The sequence below is a fragment of the Harpia harpyja genome, chromosome 3, assembly GCF_026419915.1.
Source record: "Harpia harpyja isolate bHarHar1 chromosome 3, bHarHar1 primary haplotype, whole genome shotgun sequence".
NCBI lineage: Eukaryota > Metazoa > Chordata > Aves > Accipitriformes > Accipitridae > Harpia > Harpia harpyja.
The window spans coordinates 27,624,032-27,642,891 of record NC_068942.1 but is presented as its reverse complement, the minus strand read 5'-3'; the positions used below and the strand labels follow the sequence as shown (position 1 = coordinate 27,642,891).

General features: G+C 36.2%; 1 protein-coding gene across 8 annotated transcripts in view; it reads left to right on the top strand.

Annotated features, from left to right (window-relative positions):
* Positions 1 to 18,860, top strand: part of FAM135A (family with sequence similarity 135 member A) — a 116,145-nt gene that overhangs the window by 73,424 nt on the left and 23,861 nt on the right. For 5 of the 8 annotated variants that reach the window (XM_052781790.1, XM_052781788.1, XM_052781789.1 and 2 more), the window contains 5 exons: positions 1,049 to 1,200; positions 3,188 to 3,298; positions 14,913 to 15,026; positions 15,785 to 17,671; positions 17,876 to 17,960. In XM_052781790.1, the coding sequence (XP_052637750.1) occupies positions 1,049 to 1,200; positions 3,188 to 3,298; positions 14,913 to 15,026; positions 15,785 to 15,990 (583 nt within the window). In that variant the 3' untranslated portion in view covers positions 15,991 to 17,671; positions 17,876 to 17,960. Of the gene's footprint in view, positions 1 to 1,048; positions 1,201 to 3,187; positions 3,299 to 14,912; positions 15,027 to 15,784; positions 17,672 to 17,875; positions 17,961 to 18,860 lie in introns of those variants that run through there. The other 3 variants (XM_052781784.1, XM_052781785.1, XM_052781791.1) reach the window with 3 other exon arrangements.

Here is an 18,860-nt window from a genome sequence, read left to right as displayed (position 1 = left end):
CAAACGGGAAGGATGATCTTATGGGTATAATGTTGTGGCGCATATATGATCCAGCCACGATACTTCTACTATATATTTTTGGATGGTTGTCTGTTCTTTCCATGTCCTGAGATTACATTTGTAAAATGGGAAGGCACTTTTTCCTTCTAATTTTGTGAGTCTTGTCTCTACCATATCCTCTTTAAGTCAGTGCCTAGGATGGTGCGGTCCCTACCTCAGCAGTGATCTGTAAGCATAACTGCGTAATAACTAGAATTGCTTTATTTTGTAGTGTTCCTTCTAAAGAAATGCTTTATACAGACTTGTGGATATGACAGTAGGCACCTCAGATTAATTAATAATTAATTAATAATTATTCTTAGATACATGAAGCTGAAGAGTCCCATCCATCTTTCTCCTAACTCACTTAACCAGGGAACCAACTAAGTGTAATATTCTCCTGGCAGACAGATATTCTTCAATTGCCTCACTCAAGCTGATAATCACTTATTTTGGTCCAACTGCTAAGCCAATTTGAGATGTTGCTTACATTTTAAAATAATCAGATTCAGTTAAGTAATGGTTTTCCCCTTTATAGGAGTACTGTTGGAATCCTGCTCCTCTAGGTTGTCTCAGTAACTCTCATGCATTTATCATATTGAATGCCATCACATGCCAAAGTAGTGATTTATTCAGTCATGCACAGCTCATAAAATATTTTCTGAATACTTGGTGCTAAGGGAAATACACCCAGAAATAATCTTAGTTTTGAGTGGGAGATGCTGGTGGAAGGATAGTTTGTTTTCACTAGATTTTTCAAAAGCAACGTATAAAATAATTCCAGAGGAGCTCAGAACATGTTTGTTATGAGTTTGTGCAGCTTGGGAGATTTGGACAAGCTATTTTTTCTGTGTTACCTAAAATACAGACTTCTGAATGGAAACTTTTAATTAATTTTTTCCCTGTGCTCTTTCAGCATTTTATGACACCAGTTTTTATTTTTCTCTGTTTAAAAGACAAACAGATTGCCATCAAATTCTATGTTATACTGTTTTTTCTTTTTAAACAGCTTTATTGGACACTCACTGGGTAATTTAATAATCCGTTCAGTGCTTACGAGACCTCGATTTAAATATTACCTCAACAAACTTCATACCTTCCTGTCTCTGTCTGGACCACATCTTGGTACCCTCTACAACAGCAGTGCTCTTGTTAATACAGGTAAAGTATTATTTTCAGTAGTATAAGTTTAGGGGAGATTTTTGTCTTTGAAATGCACTTAGCAGTTTCATGTGGGGTGCACATTTCTGCATTACTTTGTTTATGAGAAAGTGCACGTTTCACTGTCACAAGAAGAGAGAAGGGTTATAAAAATAAAGTGTCAATAGAAGAGATGTGCAAGAGGTGATTCACATAAGTATTTCCCGGTATGTTTGATTCAGGTTTTCTATTACACCATAAATAAACTCCAGTTTTACTGTGTTGAGCTCAATTTATTATAAATTGAATTTTAATCTACTTAATCTGCAAAACAAGTAGGTAAGATGCATTAAAAGAATTCTGAACTACTAGTAGTGTCTTTTCTCTCTCAAAAATGTCTTACAGCCTGCAGTGCGTTTCTGCAGATGTGTTTGTACCTTATGAATGTCTGTTTTTCTAAAGATTAAATGTAGCTCTAGGAGAACTTGTAGAAACTGCTGACTTTTGAAATAAATGTTAGAAAATATTTTCAGGTAGCATCAAATGAAAACTTCTTTCTGAGATTACTACCTACCTTGGAGAGCCCAAACCCCAAATGAGTAACACTTTCACTAAATAGAAACATGCTCATTAAACTCTTTAGAAACACTCTAAAAATCATGAATTACTTTGTTGAGTGCCAGTTTGTTTCTTGATTGTTTTATTATTTTCTTTCATACAAAAATTAACTCACATGCGTTGAGCTTAAGGGAAGTGGACAGGAATTGGTGGCTAACTGGAGTTATTGTTGGAGTTTATAGAAGCAGGGGCAACATGAGAGCTGTTTGAATTTGGTTTAAATGGTACCGTTTATAGCCCTCAATATGCTACCAGTGAGGTTCACTTCAGGATTAAGACATTGACGATATAATTTGCTATGGGCACCTACTGGGCGTTTAACCTAGTATATCTGAGGACAGTTTCTTTCAAGTATTTTAATCTGTAACTGATTCTCACCCAAATCACCCAAAAGCATTAGTATTACTTTGCTTTTAGAAATTGCAGTTTCCCAGGATGCAAAGAGGCAGGGCTGTTTGCTTATTTATATAATCACCAGCAAATGACTTTCAGTTAACTAAGGTTAAAGTTATCAAAGTATAATCCAGAATATATTCACTGAAAAAATAAGGATTTCTAGAATATTTAATCTCTTTTATAGTCGAAGACTGTACAAAATGCCCTTTTCATATAATAGTCTTCCTCTACATTTCACACTCTCTAAGATTTTGGAAAATACCAAGATAATAATAAGTAATGGGTATTGAAGTCTAAATGACAATAGTGTATGTATACATTATTAACTGCCAATAAATTGCTATTTAAAAGATAACTATTTCTCTGAAATTTGAATCAACACATAAAGACATTCTTGAGGCTATGAAGGCTTGGTGTTGCCTGCTCTTCTTTTGCTTGGCGAGGGAGGTAAGATTTCCTGAAAAGCCAGTTAGCCAACTGGCTCATTGGCTAATAAAGAGGGTTCAGCATCATAGAAAATCTTATACTATGGTATTCCTCTGAGAAAATTCTGCTTTCTTTTTTCAAGTTATATTTAATTAATTTGATGGTTCTATAAAGTTACTTTTAGAAATCTGAGAAGTAATGCTTGTTGTTTAGTGCTACATATTTGAACATCAAAATGTTTTAATATTCTGGAAATTATTGAAATAGAGCTTGTATATTGCCTCATAGCTAACATATTCATGTGTTCTCACTTTTTGCAAGTATAGTTATTTTTTGTAGGCAGGCATGTACATAAGTGGAAATAACAGCCTTCATGCTTTATTATATATATAGACAGGAAATAATAATCAGCAAAAATTTAAACTTTTTCTGGACATGACAATGCTGACATGAAAAATAAAATTAACATCTGAGAGGCTGAATTTATGGACTTTACATGTTTTACTTATGTTAATTAGTTTTCATATGTTATTGTGGATCTATACTCATGTTGTACCTAACAATGCAGGACTGTGGTTTATGCAGAAATGGAAGAAGTCTGGTTCTTTATTGCAATTGACATGTCGAGACCATTCGGATCCACGACAAACATTCTTATACAAACTTAGTAAAAAAGCAGGTAAGCTTTGTTAATACTTACTGACTTTTAAAGGCCACTGTATCTAAATGTGAATAGGAAACCTAAAAAAAAAAAATTGTTTCCAACAAGCTCTTGGTTAAGTTTATTTAAGATTTACTTTGGCTTTAGTCCTGTATTCTTCAAGTAAAATAAACAGTAAACCATTTTTATTGCAGAGGTGGACCGTTACTTTGAGACTTTCCTTCCTAACTAATGAGCAGAAGTTCTGAGTGCAGCCACTATACTGATACATATATGTACATATATCGGCTACCTCTTGAGCCACTGAAGCTAGTGATTTCAGTGTGATGAGTCAAGTACATATACATTCATTTAGGATTACCTGTTTCTGTGTCTTTCTTATCTATTCTATAAATGTAAAATTCTGCTTTAAAGGTTTTGCTAACTAGTAGTTTATTACGTCATTAAGATGGTCAGGGAAAACAAAACCTCATTTTGATAAAGGAAGGAGAAGTTGTACTTAGCATGATAGCTAAAAACCAGGTTGGATTACTCACATGATATCATTCATATACAGTTTTCTCTGGTTTGAATATTTTTATTTCAGCTGTTGGCTGAGTGCCAGTTTTGCCAGTGGATAATGTGCCTGTTGGGGGTAGTTTCCATTAGGTGTTATAAAGTTATTGAGGATTCATCTGACAGGTATTTCTAAACACGTCAGCCAAGCAGTTGTGGAGCCAGAGATGCTCATGCTGTTTTGTGAAAAATCCAAGCACGTTTGTCCATCAAAATATTTGTAGGTTGTCACAGCTGAAATTTTGTTGAGAGCAAAGCAGTGCAAAGATACAGGCAGGAAAAGACTGACATCAAGCTCTTGAGATGTTTGAATATAAAACTTACAGGACTTGGAAGATGCAGAAGAGAATAAGGAGCAAAAAGAAGAAACATGGATAAGATATGAATGTTGATCAAAAACTGATTTTAGGAAAATTTGAGACTTTTTTTCCCCTTCTGTTCAAAATCTACTATCACAAAGTGATTTTGTTGCTGATAAGGTAGTATGTAATGCTGAACTGGTATTCAAAGGTGAACTGCGAAATTAAAAATTACTGGAGCAACTGGACCACCATCAACTGAAGTGCTCTCAATCTAGCTTTGCAGTCTTTTAAATAAATGTTTGATCCTAAACAGAAGTTACAAGCTTCTGGGAAGTTACACAATGGATGGCTGGGTAAGACTGTGGGACCTGTGTTACGGAGATAATCAGATTAATTTATCAGTTGGCTTTAAAGAACTTGGTATTCCTTGTTTTTATGTATATATATCTCAGCATGACTAGAGACACTGTTATTTGAGTATTGTTGGCTATTCTAGAAATATGACATATTTTCTTATGACAGGCCTCTATACGACAGGCTTTTTGAAAGACCTGTATAGCATTGTCTTAAGACTCACGACATGTGTTTCAGTCTTAGTTCCCCATAAACTGTAGAAGGAGCCTAAAAGTCATAGGGCTCAGTTTCCTCTTTCTACCTTCTTACTGAAGAGATGGAAAAAGCTGTATCCTGGGCCACAGCCTTATACGCTGTCTTGTTTCCAGGTCCTTCAGTGAGCTTGGTGCAAGGGAGGAGGAAAGGTTGGGGGAGAAGGAGAAAAAGATGTGAAAACTTGATGATTTTATTTAAGGAGAAAAGAAAAGCAAGGTTTACACTTCCCTAAAAGGGAAGGAAGAAGGTTTTCCTTTGAGGGGTGAGTTACTATACTGTATGTACACTGTAGGTGTTGATGTCTTTAATTCTTGATATCTGTACAAGGCATGCTTCTGTCATGCCATCTCTTTGTTCATTCAGTGGGCATACAGTATTGGCTGTGCTTGACTCTCAAACACCAGATCAGAGGAGTTTGGGATTCCCCTAACTGTACAGTTTCTCTTGTCAGATTTTCGATGCAGAGAATTTGCAGACTGTTCTCTACAGGGATTCTAAACATAGGCCTCTCCAGAAACCGCTTTATCCCAGGCTATATGCAAGAGATTGACAGCACTGTATATATAAGTATATAAGCATAGCCCTGATTTTGCAACTTCTGTTGATTTTTCTAATCCTATAGGAAAATAAGAGTCTAAGATGCAGAAACATCTGTTGCTGCTTAATGTGGTGTCGTCTTCAGATGCTGGCTTTGCAGCTGGGAAAATCCCTAAGGCAGCAAAACTTGCTGCTATTTCAACTCTGCTGTGGTCTAGTTGGTTTCCAGATCATCCCTAAAACTGGCTGTGGGTCCAGCAGGTGATGTTTTGAGGGTCTAGGTCTCAGCCGCATTGTTGTATGGTGGTTTGTGGCTCTAGTTCTCAAATTTGCCAGAGAACATACCTGTTAAACACATCGTCTTGTTGCTTAACCCCAAAAAGGATGAAGTTCCTACTTCCTGTCAACGATTGTAGGCGAAAGTACAGTTGAGCGTCTCCTCTTCCACCCTCTAAAAGAAGCTCTAGTAAGTACTGATGCTTAGCGCCGTTCAGAAACAAGAGATTATTGCTTGTATCTGTTCTCTGTTCTGAATCCTGGAGCAGTACCAGTTGACACCAGAAATTTTGCAAGCACAAACGCACTTCTGATAACTCCTTTTCAGTGCTGCTTCTGTCACAGCAATGCATCTAGGAGGCTTTATGATAAACATTTTTACCAGTCTTGCTTTTTCCTCCAAGTTTGGGGCCACGTCGGGCTTCACGGCTGGACATCGTCTCAGGCTCTTGGGTCTCATAGTCAGAAGCAGCACTAGTTAGCTTCTCTGCCACTCCCAAAATTTCTGGACTCTTTCTCTTCCCAGAGATCTTTCTCAAAAGAATCTGTTCTGGAAGGACTTTTAATGCTTCAATGCTGAGGGTTTACAAAATACTCTTATCAGGAGAAGCAGGTTTTGTATGTGACACTGCAAAAAGAAGAACTGTGAGTCTTCCGAGCATATGCAAAATTCTCACCTAACAATAGTTTAAGACTTTAAAAGAACCTTTGCAACTGAAAAATGAAACTGAAAAATGATAAATCTATCATGAATAAATCCCTCCCATCTATATCATGCAACTCTTCCTTTGTACAGTCTAAGTCAGTCTGTCGTTACTTGCGAAGGAGTGGTTACCCAGAACTTGTTCTTTTCAGTTTCTTTAAGTTCTCTACCTCATTTTTCCTGTACTGTAAAAATCTTTGCATAGGATTTTTTTTGAAGCAGACAGTAAGAAACAAATAGGTTTACCTAACAGTTAACAGTTGTTACAGTGCTGCTATTTGTGTATTGTAGTTCATCCTTTGACAGGAGTGAATGATAATTATCCAGTTCTGAAATAAAAGCTGAAAGTGGGAGATATATGTGGTTCGTACTCAAACAGTAGATGCTTGTTATCATTAGTCGTGATCTGATTATTTTTTGTTTGTTTGCTTGCTTGTTTGTTTTAAAAGTAGCTGGTATCAACTCGAGTTTGTTATTTGCCAGAAAACTTGGTGTGAATTGGTTAACATTATGTTGTGCCTGGTAAATACAACTGTAGGCAGGAACAGTGATTCATCTACGTGACAAAACTTGTGTTACAAAGTTGTTGTTGTCATTAATGTTGTTAGTATCCTTAAATTAAAAGGGAATATGTTCACTGCAACATAGGTGTCTATGATTTAGAATGTGTTCATTGGATTGTTCTTTCAGAAGTATATCCAGATAAGAGTTTTGTTTGCAGAATTTCCTTAGATCTAGTATTGGAGATACAGTTAGCTCTCATTTAGCAAGTGAACTCTAGGAACGTTTCAGTTTAATTTTCAATTAATTTGTCAAGGCAGGATGATAGATAACTTATTTTAACAATTCTCCTTATCTGCTTCTGGTGTATAAATAGGAATTGATTCTTAAAATTTTAAATGCCTTTTGAAATGATTGATTCGATAAATTACAGCAAATGACAAGTGATGATGATGGTTAACTAAGCGTCTCCTTTTCTAAGTCTCTTTTTCTGTAGCATTGTATGTGGTTTGTCTGTCAAACTACTTTTGCTTTTATTTACTTAATAGAGTGTTACAGTTGTAAAGTGTTTTTTAAAAGTCAAGCACAACTCTTTCATTGCCCGGGTATCAAGCTTGTTAAAGCAGAAAGAGTGACCTTAAAAAGTTAACTTGCTAAAGCAACTTTAAAAAGCCCAGTTATATATTATCTTCAAGTTCAGAATTATGAAAACAAAATAATTTTTCAGGTCATGTAATAGGTTACCTTATGAAGATAAATCTTTACTTCAGAGAATAATAGCAGGTAGTGGGAAGAAATTGAGACTTAAATATTTGCCATTTCTGATTGGATTGTTTTTTTAAATAAAAAACAATCTGGATGTTGTCTTTCTGGACTTGACCGTTCAAAATTCTAGTATGTTAGAGCTATTTTCTCTCTTACAATGATCATCATTGCTAATTGCTGATAAGGAGCAAAATCTGACCTTATTTGCTTATAAGGAGCAAAAGGTAATAGGATTATTTATTCAAAATGAAGCAAGTTAAAGTTCATGCTGTTCCTTGAATTTGAAGTTATTTTAAGCACTGGTCACTTTATGTTGGCAGTTGAGGCATTTATACCATCTTTAACCCAGGGGAAAACTTAGTTTTCTGATGTTGCTTCTTCATAATGATAATATTTAGAATTGTGTTCTTGGACAATAATCTCCTTGAAATCTGCTTGTCATGTCTTCAGCAGCCTCAATCTGTCTGGTAATTTCTGGGTGTCTTGGAAATTACTGTTAATTTCATACTGTGAAAAGAAATTACACCAGGTTGTCAGCTATAAAGACATGTGTTCAATACAAACACAACTGTAGTTGCACAGATGAAAAAATACATGACAATTTCTGTGTTATGTGTAAATAGTGTTTCATATTGTAGTATTATGGATTCAACAAAAAAGAGTTTAATTATTTGAAATTTACTTAGAGAAATAAAAAATATATAGTCCTCTATTTTATACTTGCTTCACTTTCAGACATTAGAATGGTCTATCCACTTAGCAGAAATGAGTACTTTTTGTAACCGAACAGTTGACATTTGCTGTAAAACTTAGAAAATGGTAATTATGCAGACCTGTCCTTAAAGGGATGACTGGGAATGAGTTCAGTATTATTTGAATTATTTGAAACCAGTGCATTGTGCAGCATAGTACCATGTAGGGATTCAGTGACAAGTTCTGGAATTTGCACACCTCCTGATTTCTGTTTCCACTTAATCTATTGGTTATGCTTAAATATTTTCTACAAGCGATAACTGCACCTTCATGTTTACTTTCTAACATCAAATGTAAAAATCAGATAGCTTATGAAATGCCAACTGATTTTTTGGCACATCACCAAAACAATAATAATCCGAAGTTTTTTCTTTTAAGAGATTAAGAAAGGATACGCATTTGATCAGTGTATTCAAATACCTAATTGATTCCAGTTGGAGCACATTGTAATTTTTGTCTGCGGAAGCAGAAAGGCAGTAGCTCCAGTGAAACTGAAGATGCTTTCAAGTGTAACTTGAGCACTGTCCCAAGCACTTCTCCCAGTTTCCTTAATTTACTTTGTTTTCTGCAAGGTAAACAAGAGAAGCTCTTTTTTTTCTCTCTCTCTCTTCAAGTATTTAGTTTCTTACTTTATTTACATTTTACACTCAGCTAGTTACATTTTTTCATAAAAATTAACATATTCCAGGGAGTCCAGGAAAATAAACTGTAAATTCGTGATTTGTAGCCATTGCCACCCACCAAATCTGCACTTTCTTGTTATGGTACTTCCGGTGGTCATTTTTGATGAATTCAGAGACCCTGCCTTATGTGTTAAGAAATTAGCAGTGAGAGAACAGTTTCATTAATATGTAGGCTGGTTTTGATGTTCTGAATCATCTAAGAAAAATGTCAGTGACATGTGACATTTGACTTTAGTTTGGTTTCAGACAAGACTTTGGTGTGTGAATACCTTGTTTAGAATACCAATACACTGGTCAGGACAAGCATTAAAAACAGAGTCCAGTTCCATCAGTTAGTCTTTGCCTGCAGAAACTTGAGCTTGTCAGTCACCTGAAACAACATTAACTGAAGACTCTGGACGTAGATCCCAATTTGATATAAATTGTGATTGATCATTTGCAATTAAGAACTTGGTGAGTAGACTGACTCCGAAACTTTGAACAGAACTTGTTCTCCTATAATGAATAATGATGTGTGTCAGAAGCATGGCTTACTGAGATGGGCTTCCATAAAGCAAACCTCAAAATGCTGTTTTCTGTCCCGGTTGTGAATTGTTCACTCACTGGTGAGAGTGCTTCCTGCAACAAATTTTGGGCCTGCAAGTTTTTCTGCCTCAGCTTTAGTTCTGAGCTTTTTTTTAGGTCCCATTTCTCAGCTCTGGAACGCGCCCACATTAGCACTCAGGAATGCATTCAGAAGCAAGTCTCTTCATGATCCCTGTTTACTTCAGAACACAATGAATGAGCTTTAGCAGCGAATGCACGTTGCATCCACAGGATCAGACTAGAGCTAGTCCAAAGTAAACTCTCCTGAAAATGGCATTATGATGGATGAGGGATTCTTAATACCAATGGGTTTGCTCTGCAGTTCTGTTCCTCTTATGCCAGAGTTCACAAATGTGAATGTACAGCCATAGTCTCTTCCAGGATGGTTTTGTACTTACATAGGTAGGCTTAGATTCATATCTCTTAGTACTTCCACAGGTCTTGATTAGCGGAATTCTGATGTACTTGTTTATTGCCTTATCTCCCCCCTTTAAAAATGTGCATTTTCCTAATCTCTGAAAGGAGGAAAAGGCATTAATTTTGGGTTTTGTTTACGTCTGTGTTAACAGCAGATCAGCAGTGAATAAGCATGGTTGACATTTTGTTCTTTGAGATGTCTTTTATGTACAGGATGTCATCTTAGCTTGCTTGGTGCTGTTTGGCTTTGTGGAGGGAAAAAGCATTTCAGCTCTTGACGTGAGGGAGTGCCTGTTTATAACTCATGATGAGGATGAGACTAGAATTGAAATAGCATCCCTATTGGTAGCATGGCATGGAGACTAACCTAATCAGTTCTGCTAAGAGGAAGGACTTCCCAGCCCTCAGTAGCTCTGTTCCAACAATGTTGGAAGAATCTGGTAGGTTCTATAGCATCTGGAGCCAAGTTCTTTAAAGTAAAATCTTCAAGGTGGAGTTTGAGCTGACATGAAAGTCTTGAGTTGATGTAAATCTGGCTCCCTAATCAGTCTTCTTGTAGGACTGCAGCTGAAAGTCTGAGCTTCCTTGCATCTGTATTGTAGCATCTTAATGTGAGACCTCAGCTGACTCAGGATCTCAGTGTTTGAATTTTGGCTCTGTATGTGATGTGTTAACTTCACAAAGCAGTGTGGAAGACCAACTGCAGGAGATGGCTGCCTTCCAGGGCATAATTTTTGAAGTCCTTATTTCCAGATTGCTTTTATGCCGAAGCTTCCAGATCCCTATTTCCAAACAAGTATGTAAATGGACAGAATTGTAGAAGACGTTGGGAGTATTGTACCTGGACAAAACTGAGACGTTGCCTTCAAGTGAAAGCAACCAGGTATGACCCTGACCTACCTGATCTAACGTCAAAGTTGGCCCTGCTTTGAGCAAGTGGGTAGGATCAGATGATCTCCAAAGGTCCCTTCCAACATAAAACACTCTATTCTAGTATTCTGAGAGTAGTATATTCCTAAGGAAAATGGCAGCTTACTAATGGAGTCAGATTGTTGTACTCTTTAATAAGTGATTTTGATGTGATTATGCTCAAGAATTCTGTGGTATCCACAGTGAATACTGTCCATTGCAAATAATTGAAGCCTTGTTTTGAATTAAAGGGGGTGGTATGGAATTTTGTCATCCTTTTTGTCATACAAGTCTCAGAGAGTATCAGCAGCCCATTGTACCAGTCGCTCCATCTCACATTCCCTACTTGGATGTTGGCTATAGCTAGAGGACAGACTTAACCTCTGATTCTGGTGCCTGAATGTATACAAAAAATATTCTTCTGTGATTGCAGTTAGTTATGAGTTACCAGGTCTCTACACCTGCTGTTCCAGACAGATTTTTCCACTTGACATACTATTTGGAAAAATTGTTCATGAATTTATAGATACCACTAATTCAATAATGACTAATGCTGTTATTCAGAATTCGCTGATGGACATGAATGGCACAATGGTTAAATGATAGCAATTGTGCTCTCTGTGTATGCTTAAATTCACTTTGAATGAGATTGAAGTTCCATTAGGGGATAAGGATCATCATAAAAATTTGGAAAGCCCATTAAAGGTTGTTACTACAGGAAAGAATGTTCTGTTATATGGGACAAAGCTTGTTATTTCAGCAGTGATCTTTCACTTGGATTGTTCTTTTCTAAGCTATCTCAAGTCCTGTTGAAAAATTTAATCAATACTTTCTAGTTAATGACAAAATCAGTGTTTTTTGTAGAGCTCTGCAAAATTGAGTGATCTATTCAGTAGATGATGTGATGAGTTCAAATGTATTTTGTTCTGATAGAATTAGGTTTTAATATTCCAGCATTTTTGCCTAGCTACAACAATCTGGAAATGTTTGCCTGATTAGATTTTGGAGTTGGTTTCTTAATTCAGCAGCTGAAAATCTTGCTGCACAAGAAAAAATGGTTCATTAATTACTTAGACTAATTTTAAGCTTGGGATTTTTTTTTTTTAATACTTACAGTATGCGTGACAGATCTTGTATTATGTGTGGTGTGGGAAAACAAAGATGTGGATCATAGGAATTAACTGAGCTGTATCCTTGTTCACAGTTTATTCCTGAATTTTTAATTTAATTAAAGGCAGAATGTATTTAAAGTCTAGGAACTAAGTGAAAGAACAACGTGTAAAGATGACTGGTGGGCCAGTTTTTACTGCTATATGAAAGATTGTGATAAGTTGCTGCTTTGTCCACAAGTACACTTAATTTAGGCAGCACAGTTTAGCACTGCACACTTCCGTGTTAGAGATCACTCTCTGCCTGTGTCCTGGGTAGTCCTGTAGCCTGTCTGGAGAGCAGAAAGGATGCTGTTGAACACCATGCAGTTCCTTCTCATTGACAAATGGTTTGAGTTATCTCATGTTGTAGAAATCCAAGGGGTTGCTAGGCTCTGTACATTTATATACACCATTTTGACTCCTCTCTTTCCCATCCATATAGTCATATGTGGTCTATATATATCACCTGAACCATGTCAGAATAAACAACTTCAAGACATAAGACTTGGACTTTTTTCTTCAAAATAGGCACAAAGAGCCGTCCAGAGAAAAACTACCCAAGAATAGTTAAACAATAAAACTCATGCTTATTAAATACCCTGTATGCCGCCGTTGCACTGACTGAAGAGTTCCCTCAAACACTTTTCTGTAACGAAATATTCCTGATATTTATCATGCCTAAAATGAAGGGAAGCCCAAGACGTTATTTTATGAACCAGAACATAAAGCATAAAAATGACTCACTGTGACCAAAAGGGGATGCCTAATTTATTAGACTGTCATGTCCTAAGCCTGTTTTTTTGGGGTTTTGGTTTGTTTGGGGTTTTGTTATATAGCATATGAGGATGAAGAGAGTCTATTTAAATGTTGATTGATATAGACTGATGTTCCTCTAAAGATTCCCCAGGATATCTCTTCCTTCTTCAGGTTGATTAAAAGACCTAGGCAGTCCACTTCCTTTGTACCTTTTACATGAATGCTAATGGATATTTCTCTAGGGGAAGTGCATATCAAAAAAAACTTAATACAAGATAGACAGAGTCCCAAGGAATTTACAAAACTGTTACAGATTAGCCTGCAGAGAATTCCTGTCCTTGATTTATTCCAAATGCATTGTTTTCAACTCAGTACAAAGTTTTGGAACTGGCATCTGCATCTTCATGTAATATTTGCTGCAGTCACTTTTCATCAAATGTCAAATAAAATACTCCAGTGATTTAGCTGATCTTTGGAGACAGTGTTGTTTTTCAGTGGGCACAGGCAAAAAAATAAAGAAAAGCCAAACAGATTTTCTATTTGAAGAGGACTGGAACCAGGATCTAGTTTGGATGCACTGTATGTTTTTATAGATTTACAGAATTTTTTTTGTTTTTCAATTTTCCTGTGAAATCTGGGAAGATACATTTACTTTTTCACATGCTAAAGTTTTCCAGCATTGTTTCTGTAACTGACTTGATTTGGAGATGTAGCCTTCATCACATGGAGTGTACAAAATATTGAAAACTAGGAAACAACCTCTGAAAAAAGGAAAGATTTTTCACTTTGGGCTCCACTGATGGCTTTAGGAACAGGTATATATTAATACTTAGTATGTATTCAGTCTGAACAGAACAGGGAAACTAAATCCAGAACTTTGTCCTGGCAGTATAGCAAATAATTTCTTTTTCCTACACAATCGGATCTCTTTTTTTTTTTTTTTTTTTAATGAAAGAGAAGTTTGATTTGTGGAGGTTGACACAGAAAATGTTTGCTGCAGATTCCAGAAGCACCTTTGAAGAATGGCTTTGTTTGCAGTATTTCTGTAATTCTCAGAATGGACTAACGACATTCCGTAAATTAAAACCCAACAGTTAGAGGATCTGACCATTATTCTCTGGAAATGAAAAGTCAGGCTAATAGCACCAGTGCAAAACTCATTAGCACCAGTGCAAAAAGTTGGATCAAATCTACCAGTGATAAGATGTAAGCACCTGACACCTAGGAGATTGCCAGAGAGCCATTCGGGCTGCTTTTCAGTATAGCTTACCTTTACATACACCTAAACTGTTCGAGCATTTTCTGGTTTTGCCTAACAGTTGCCTTTGTATTTAACTGCAGATGGCTATGATATTCAGAAGGGGCTCTACTAAGGCAAAGGCAACCTATTTTCCTAAAAATGCTCCATTGTATTCGGCCTAAAGCAGGTGGGCACCATCAGAAATCTGCTGAAGCTTTTTCGAGAAAACGTAACAATTAAATGTCTTAAGGACTGTAACTCCGTCATTACTGGGGGTTCCTACCTTTGCATCATCTTACTATTAAAGAGCTTCTCCAAGAAAGAGGAAGTCTGGGTTTAATTATAAAGGTTTAACTATATTTGGGGAGTTGTGTTGGGTGGACCTCGCACCTGTGCTTGAGCTGGCCAAACTTTACAGGGAGGCGGTGCCTAATACAGACACCTACACTAGGTGGGTTATATTGGGTACTTGTTGGTGCTAGGCATTAATCCTGGTGCAGCTGGGCTGTTGACAGACGCATCAGTGAAGACAAGGCACCATCCATCTTCAGGTTTCTTTAAGCAATGCGGAAGCTTTACTCCCTTCTGTCAGGCAGAAACCAATCACTTTATTCACAAGAGGCAAGACAAAGGTTTGAACCAAGCTCTGTTTAAATGGGAAACATCACAATTGGGTCAAGCCCATATGTATTAAAATATGTACAGAGGAAAGGCTGGTACCCAACATCTCATTATTCTGTAGCACTACCTATTGTAATTGATTTTTCTGCCTTTTTGTGCAAGATCTTGTAATAGATTGGTGCCGAATTTCAGCTGTAAAATGTTTAATTGTTCTGTAGTAATTTCCAAGGGATTGGTTATAATAGGTACCTTTTTCTCTTTTCCTGTAGGTCTTCATTACTTCAAAAACATTGTGTTAGTAGGATCTCTGCAGGATCGTTATGTTCCTTATCACTCCGCTCGCATTGAGATGTGTAAAACAGCTTTAAAGGATAAACAATCAGGTAATAAATATCCTGCAAAATAAGCAGATCACTCAGGTTAAACTTCACAGGTCTCAGATTCATCCCATTTAATTTTGGGTGCTTAGCTGCGGCACCTCTGTTACTCCTTTAGACACTCTGGGCTTACTTTGTAGTAACTGAGAGAGAAAATCCATGTGGGAGCTGAATTGCTTTCTGGATCTGTCCTGTTCTATGACATGCAGAAGGAGATGAGACTGAATAAATTTCTAGCTTACAGACTTTGCTGAAGGTTAGCTGGGATGAACACAGACCCTGATGTGTTACTCCATGAAGAGGGAGGACAAATAGCTTTGATTTTTGAGGACATCAAGCTGCAGCATCGAGCACATGGGCTGTATTTAGTCGAGGCTTAATATTAGCACTGAAAGAAAAGGTAGTTTTCCCATTTTCAGTGATGGTTGGTAGTTGTATTTACTGTTGAGACATCCCAGCACAATTGCATTCTAGCATTGTATATTGACAAATAAATACCTTTTATGTAGTGCCATTACATAAACTAATACTGATGAGCACATTCTGACTATAAACGTACAAATACTAAAATGCATAGCTTAAAATTATTTTTCCAATGTTTCTGGGGAAAATAAACTTCCTGTACATTCTGTCTTCACAGAACAACAGCATAACACATATCATTACCTCTCTTATTCTGAAACGTATTAGTTTTGAGTTCAAGGTCAAAGAACTCTATTTGTTTCTGGTGATTCACACAGTACAACTTTTCTTTTCCTCTACAGGACCAATTTATGCTGAAATGATCCAGAACCTGCTTCTGCCAGTTCTTCAAAATAAGGAATGTAATTTGGTTCGTTATAATGTAATTAATGCATTACCCAATACAGCAGATTCTCTGATCGGGAGAGCTGCACACATTGCTGTTCTTGATTCAGAAATATTTTTAGAAAAATTCTTTCTTGTTGCTGCCCTAAAATATTTTCAGTAGAGAAAAGCATTGTAAGAAACTTGGTTATTACCTCATTAACAGAAGAATCAAATAATGTGTGGTATTAAAGTATAGCTGCAGCTGTATTTTAAGAGATATTTATACTTTTTATATGGAAGATAATTTATATCATCCACACTTAGGGCTTTTTAACATCAACTTTACTTTCTAGGTAATGTGGCTGTGCAATATTTTTTTATTTTGTTCTTTTTACTTTTCTATTACTTTTTCTTAATTTTGGGTACCTAATTATTTGGAGATTAAAGCACAGTGCGTACTTTTGGTTCGTTTATTATTGACTCAGACTACAGAAGTCAATGTTACTTGGCTACATTTTAAAAGCGGCTTTAGATGCCAAAATAAATTGGATTTTAAAATTCTAATAAGGTCTTACATGTTCAGTTGTCGTATTTTAGCACTGTAGGAAGTTTAACTGGAAACACAAAGAGCTGCTAAAATACTGGATATTTGGAAATTACTCTATCTGTGGGTCTCGCAAAGACCGTTCCCGAGTTGTCTGTTCTACAGCTTAAGAGTTTTCTACAAAATCATTATCATCATTGTTAAATATGTTATGCCTGTGGGAATATATTTTCTACTGATCTCAAAAACATGTTAGTTTACATACTCAATTTTATTACTGGAACTTTAGTTTTCAGAAGCAAATGGCAACTAAGGATTTTTGAATGTTTAATGATAGCTGCCTTCAAATAATTGGGGTTTTGCAAACTGTATTAAAATTGCTCCTTACTCTGTCAGTTCTTCAGATGAACGTGGACAGTTTTACATGGACTTCCTTGTACGTACGTAAAATAAGTAAATGTTATAAATTTCTGCAATACTTTTATGAATTTAAGCAATTTTTAAATATTGTTAAAATGTTTTATTGACTACAAAGTATTGTAAATATAAATCAATCCATCTTCAAATGGGACAATATTGTAAACTTTACCTGTTTAGTGATACGGATAAAACGTTTTTGATATACAGGAATGTTAAAGGTCTATTGACTTTCTACTGGTGCTGAATAGCATTAAGTTTGGTTTCTCCTTCCTTCCCTTTTCTCTGTTTCAAACAATAATTCACTAAAGGTGTGGGGGGGGAGAGTTACATGTGCATTCACTAATTGTAATGAACATTTTTTGAAAAATATGAATTTGTTGTATAATGCATGTTTATTTTTAGCATTGTGTTATTGCATCTGGTGTTAATAAAATGAACAAATGACTCTAATGGAAGCAATTAAAGAAACCGAAATGTTCTGCTAATTATGAAAATTCTGGGGAGGCTTTTTTGTATATAATTAATAATTTTGTATTATTTGAAATGAATATAGCAATAATAGTTCATAATGAAGTGATTTTGCATTTGTTGTATAATACAGTCTTTGTAATATTTTTTTTTCTTTAGAGCTTACAAGATGCTCAAATGAGCATCTACAGTTTGACAATGTACACACTTGAAAGTATTTTATCAAAGTTGTGTTAGGCAAGTCCTTATGACACAAAGATATCTTAAATACATTCCCACTATAACAATGTCTACTTTTATTAATAATTTTTTATTATGGTGCTACTAAGTTCTAAATATTTAAATTATGTTCTGACATCTCAACTGTCTTTTATTTAACAGTGTTACAGTAGTTGGCCAGTGGCTGAATTTTGAATATCAGTTTAGGGAGGTAGGTCTACAAAATTTTCCTTGATTCACAATGAGGAAGTTAAACTACTCTCAGTACATAAGTATTTAGATGTTTCTGTCACTATTGAAAGATGTCTGTCTTGTTGTGTCTCTCTGGAAATCTGACAGTGTAAAGCATGCTTTTGTGATTAGCAAAGCAGAAATATCCTGGCAGAAATAGCCAGATGATTCTCTTTTTTTATAGTAGATCACATCCAGTTAAGGAGGCTTGAATTTGGTTTGTGCTTTGAGGAAAATGGATGGTGCAGGAAATCATGTGATATTTACATGTAAGTTTATCAAGGAACAGGGCAAATTAAGAGAACGTTAAATTCATTTTCTCCTCGCTAATGTGTATTGCCCAGTGCAGTGCCTATGTGGTCTGGTAGCCCTCGAAGCCCCAAAGGAATGAGCTGTAAGACAGTAGTGAGTGGCATGATGATCCCAACATGTCCTTGAAGCATATGAAGTTCCTATTTGCACTTGCAGACTGCGTGGTACACTTGCAGTTGCTCTGTGAACAACACATGCCATCTTGGATGTTTTGGACAACTGTGCTTGTGTTGCATGGCGTACTCTCCCTACTCCCACCTATTTCTGCCTTCTATTTACTAGGTAGAAATACGGACTTTTACATATGTAATTCAATGTCATCTGATGCGGTGGCAGCTATGAAGTGCTCCATCTCACCCCTTTTCTGTTTGAATCAGGGCTTCATCTTCCTGTAGTGATAGTGACCTCTCTTTCATGCAGGTATCCTGCAGCTGCTTGAAAGAGAATTAAGCTGCTTACAGAACAAGAGATAAAAATTAAGGTCTTAACATTCCTTTAGAAAGCTGCCAGTCTCTTGTTTCCCTGAAGGCAGTAGGCTGCTACTGTTATTTCACAAAGGTCTCAGTGATATTATTAGGAGGTCACTGCATAAAATGAGATAGTGTCTAAACTTCTGTTTGCACATAGTGTATATAAATTAATTCCATGGTTTGTTTGAATCTTCCATCAAAATTAAACTTTCTGATCCTATAGCTCTAGAAATTGCTACTAATTTGGAAAAAGAGCTCATGTTCTACTGTGGAAATCACCAGGCTTTGCAGCAGAGCCAAGAGATTTCACATTGGGGGAAAACTTACTCTGTAACTACAGAACACCCTTTGTTCCAAGCCAATCTTATTTGCACAGCCCTGACCAGG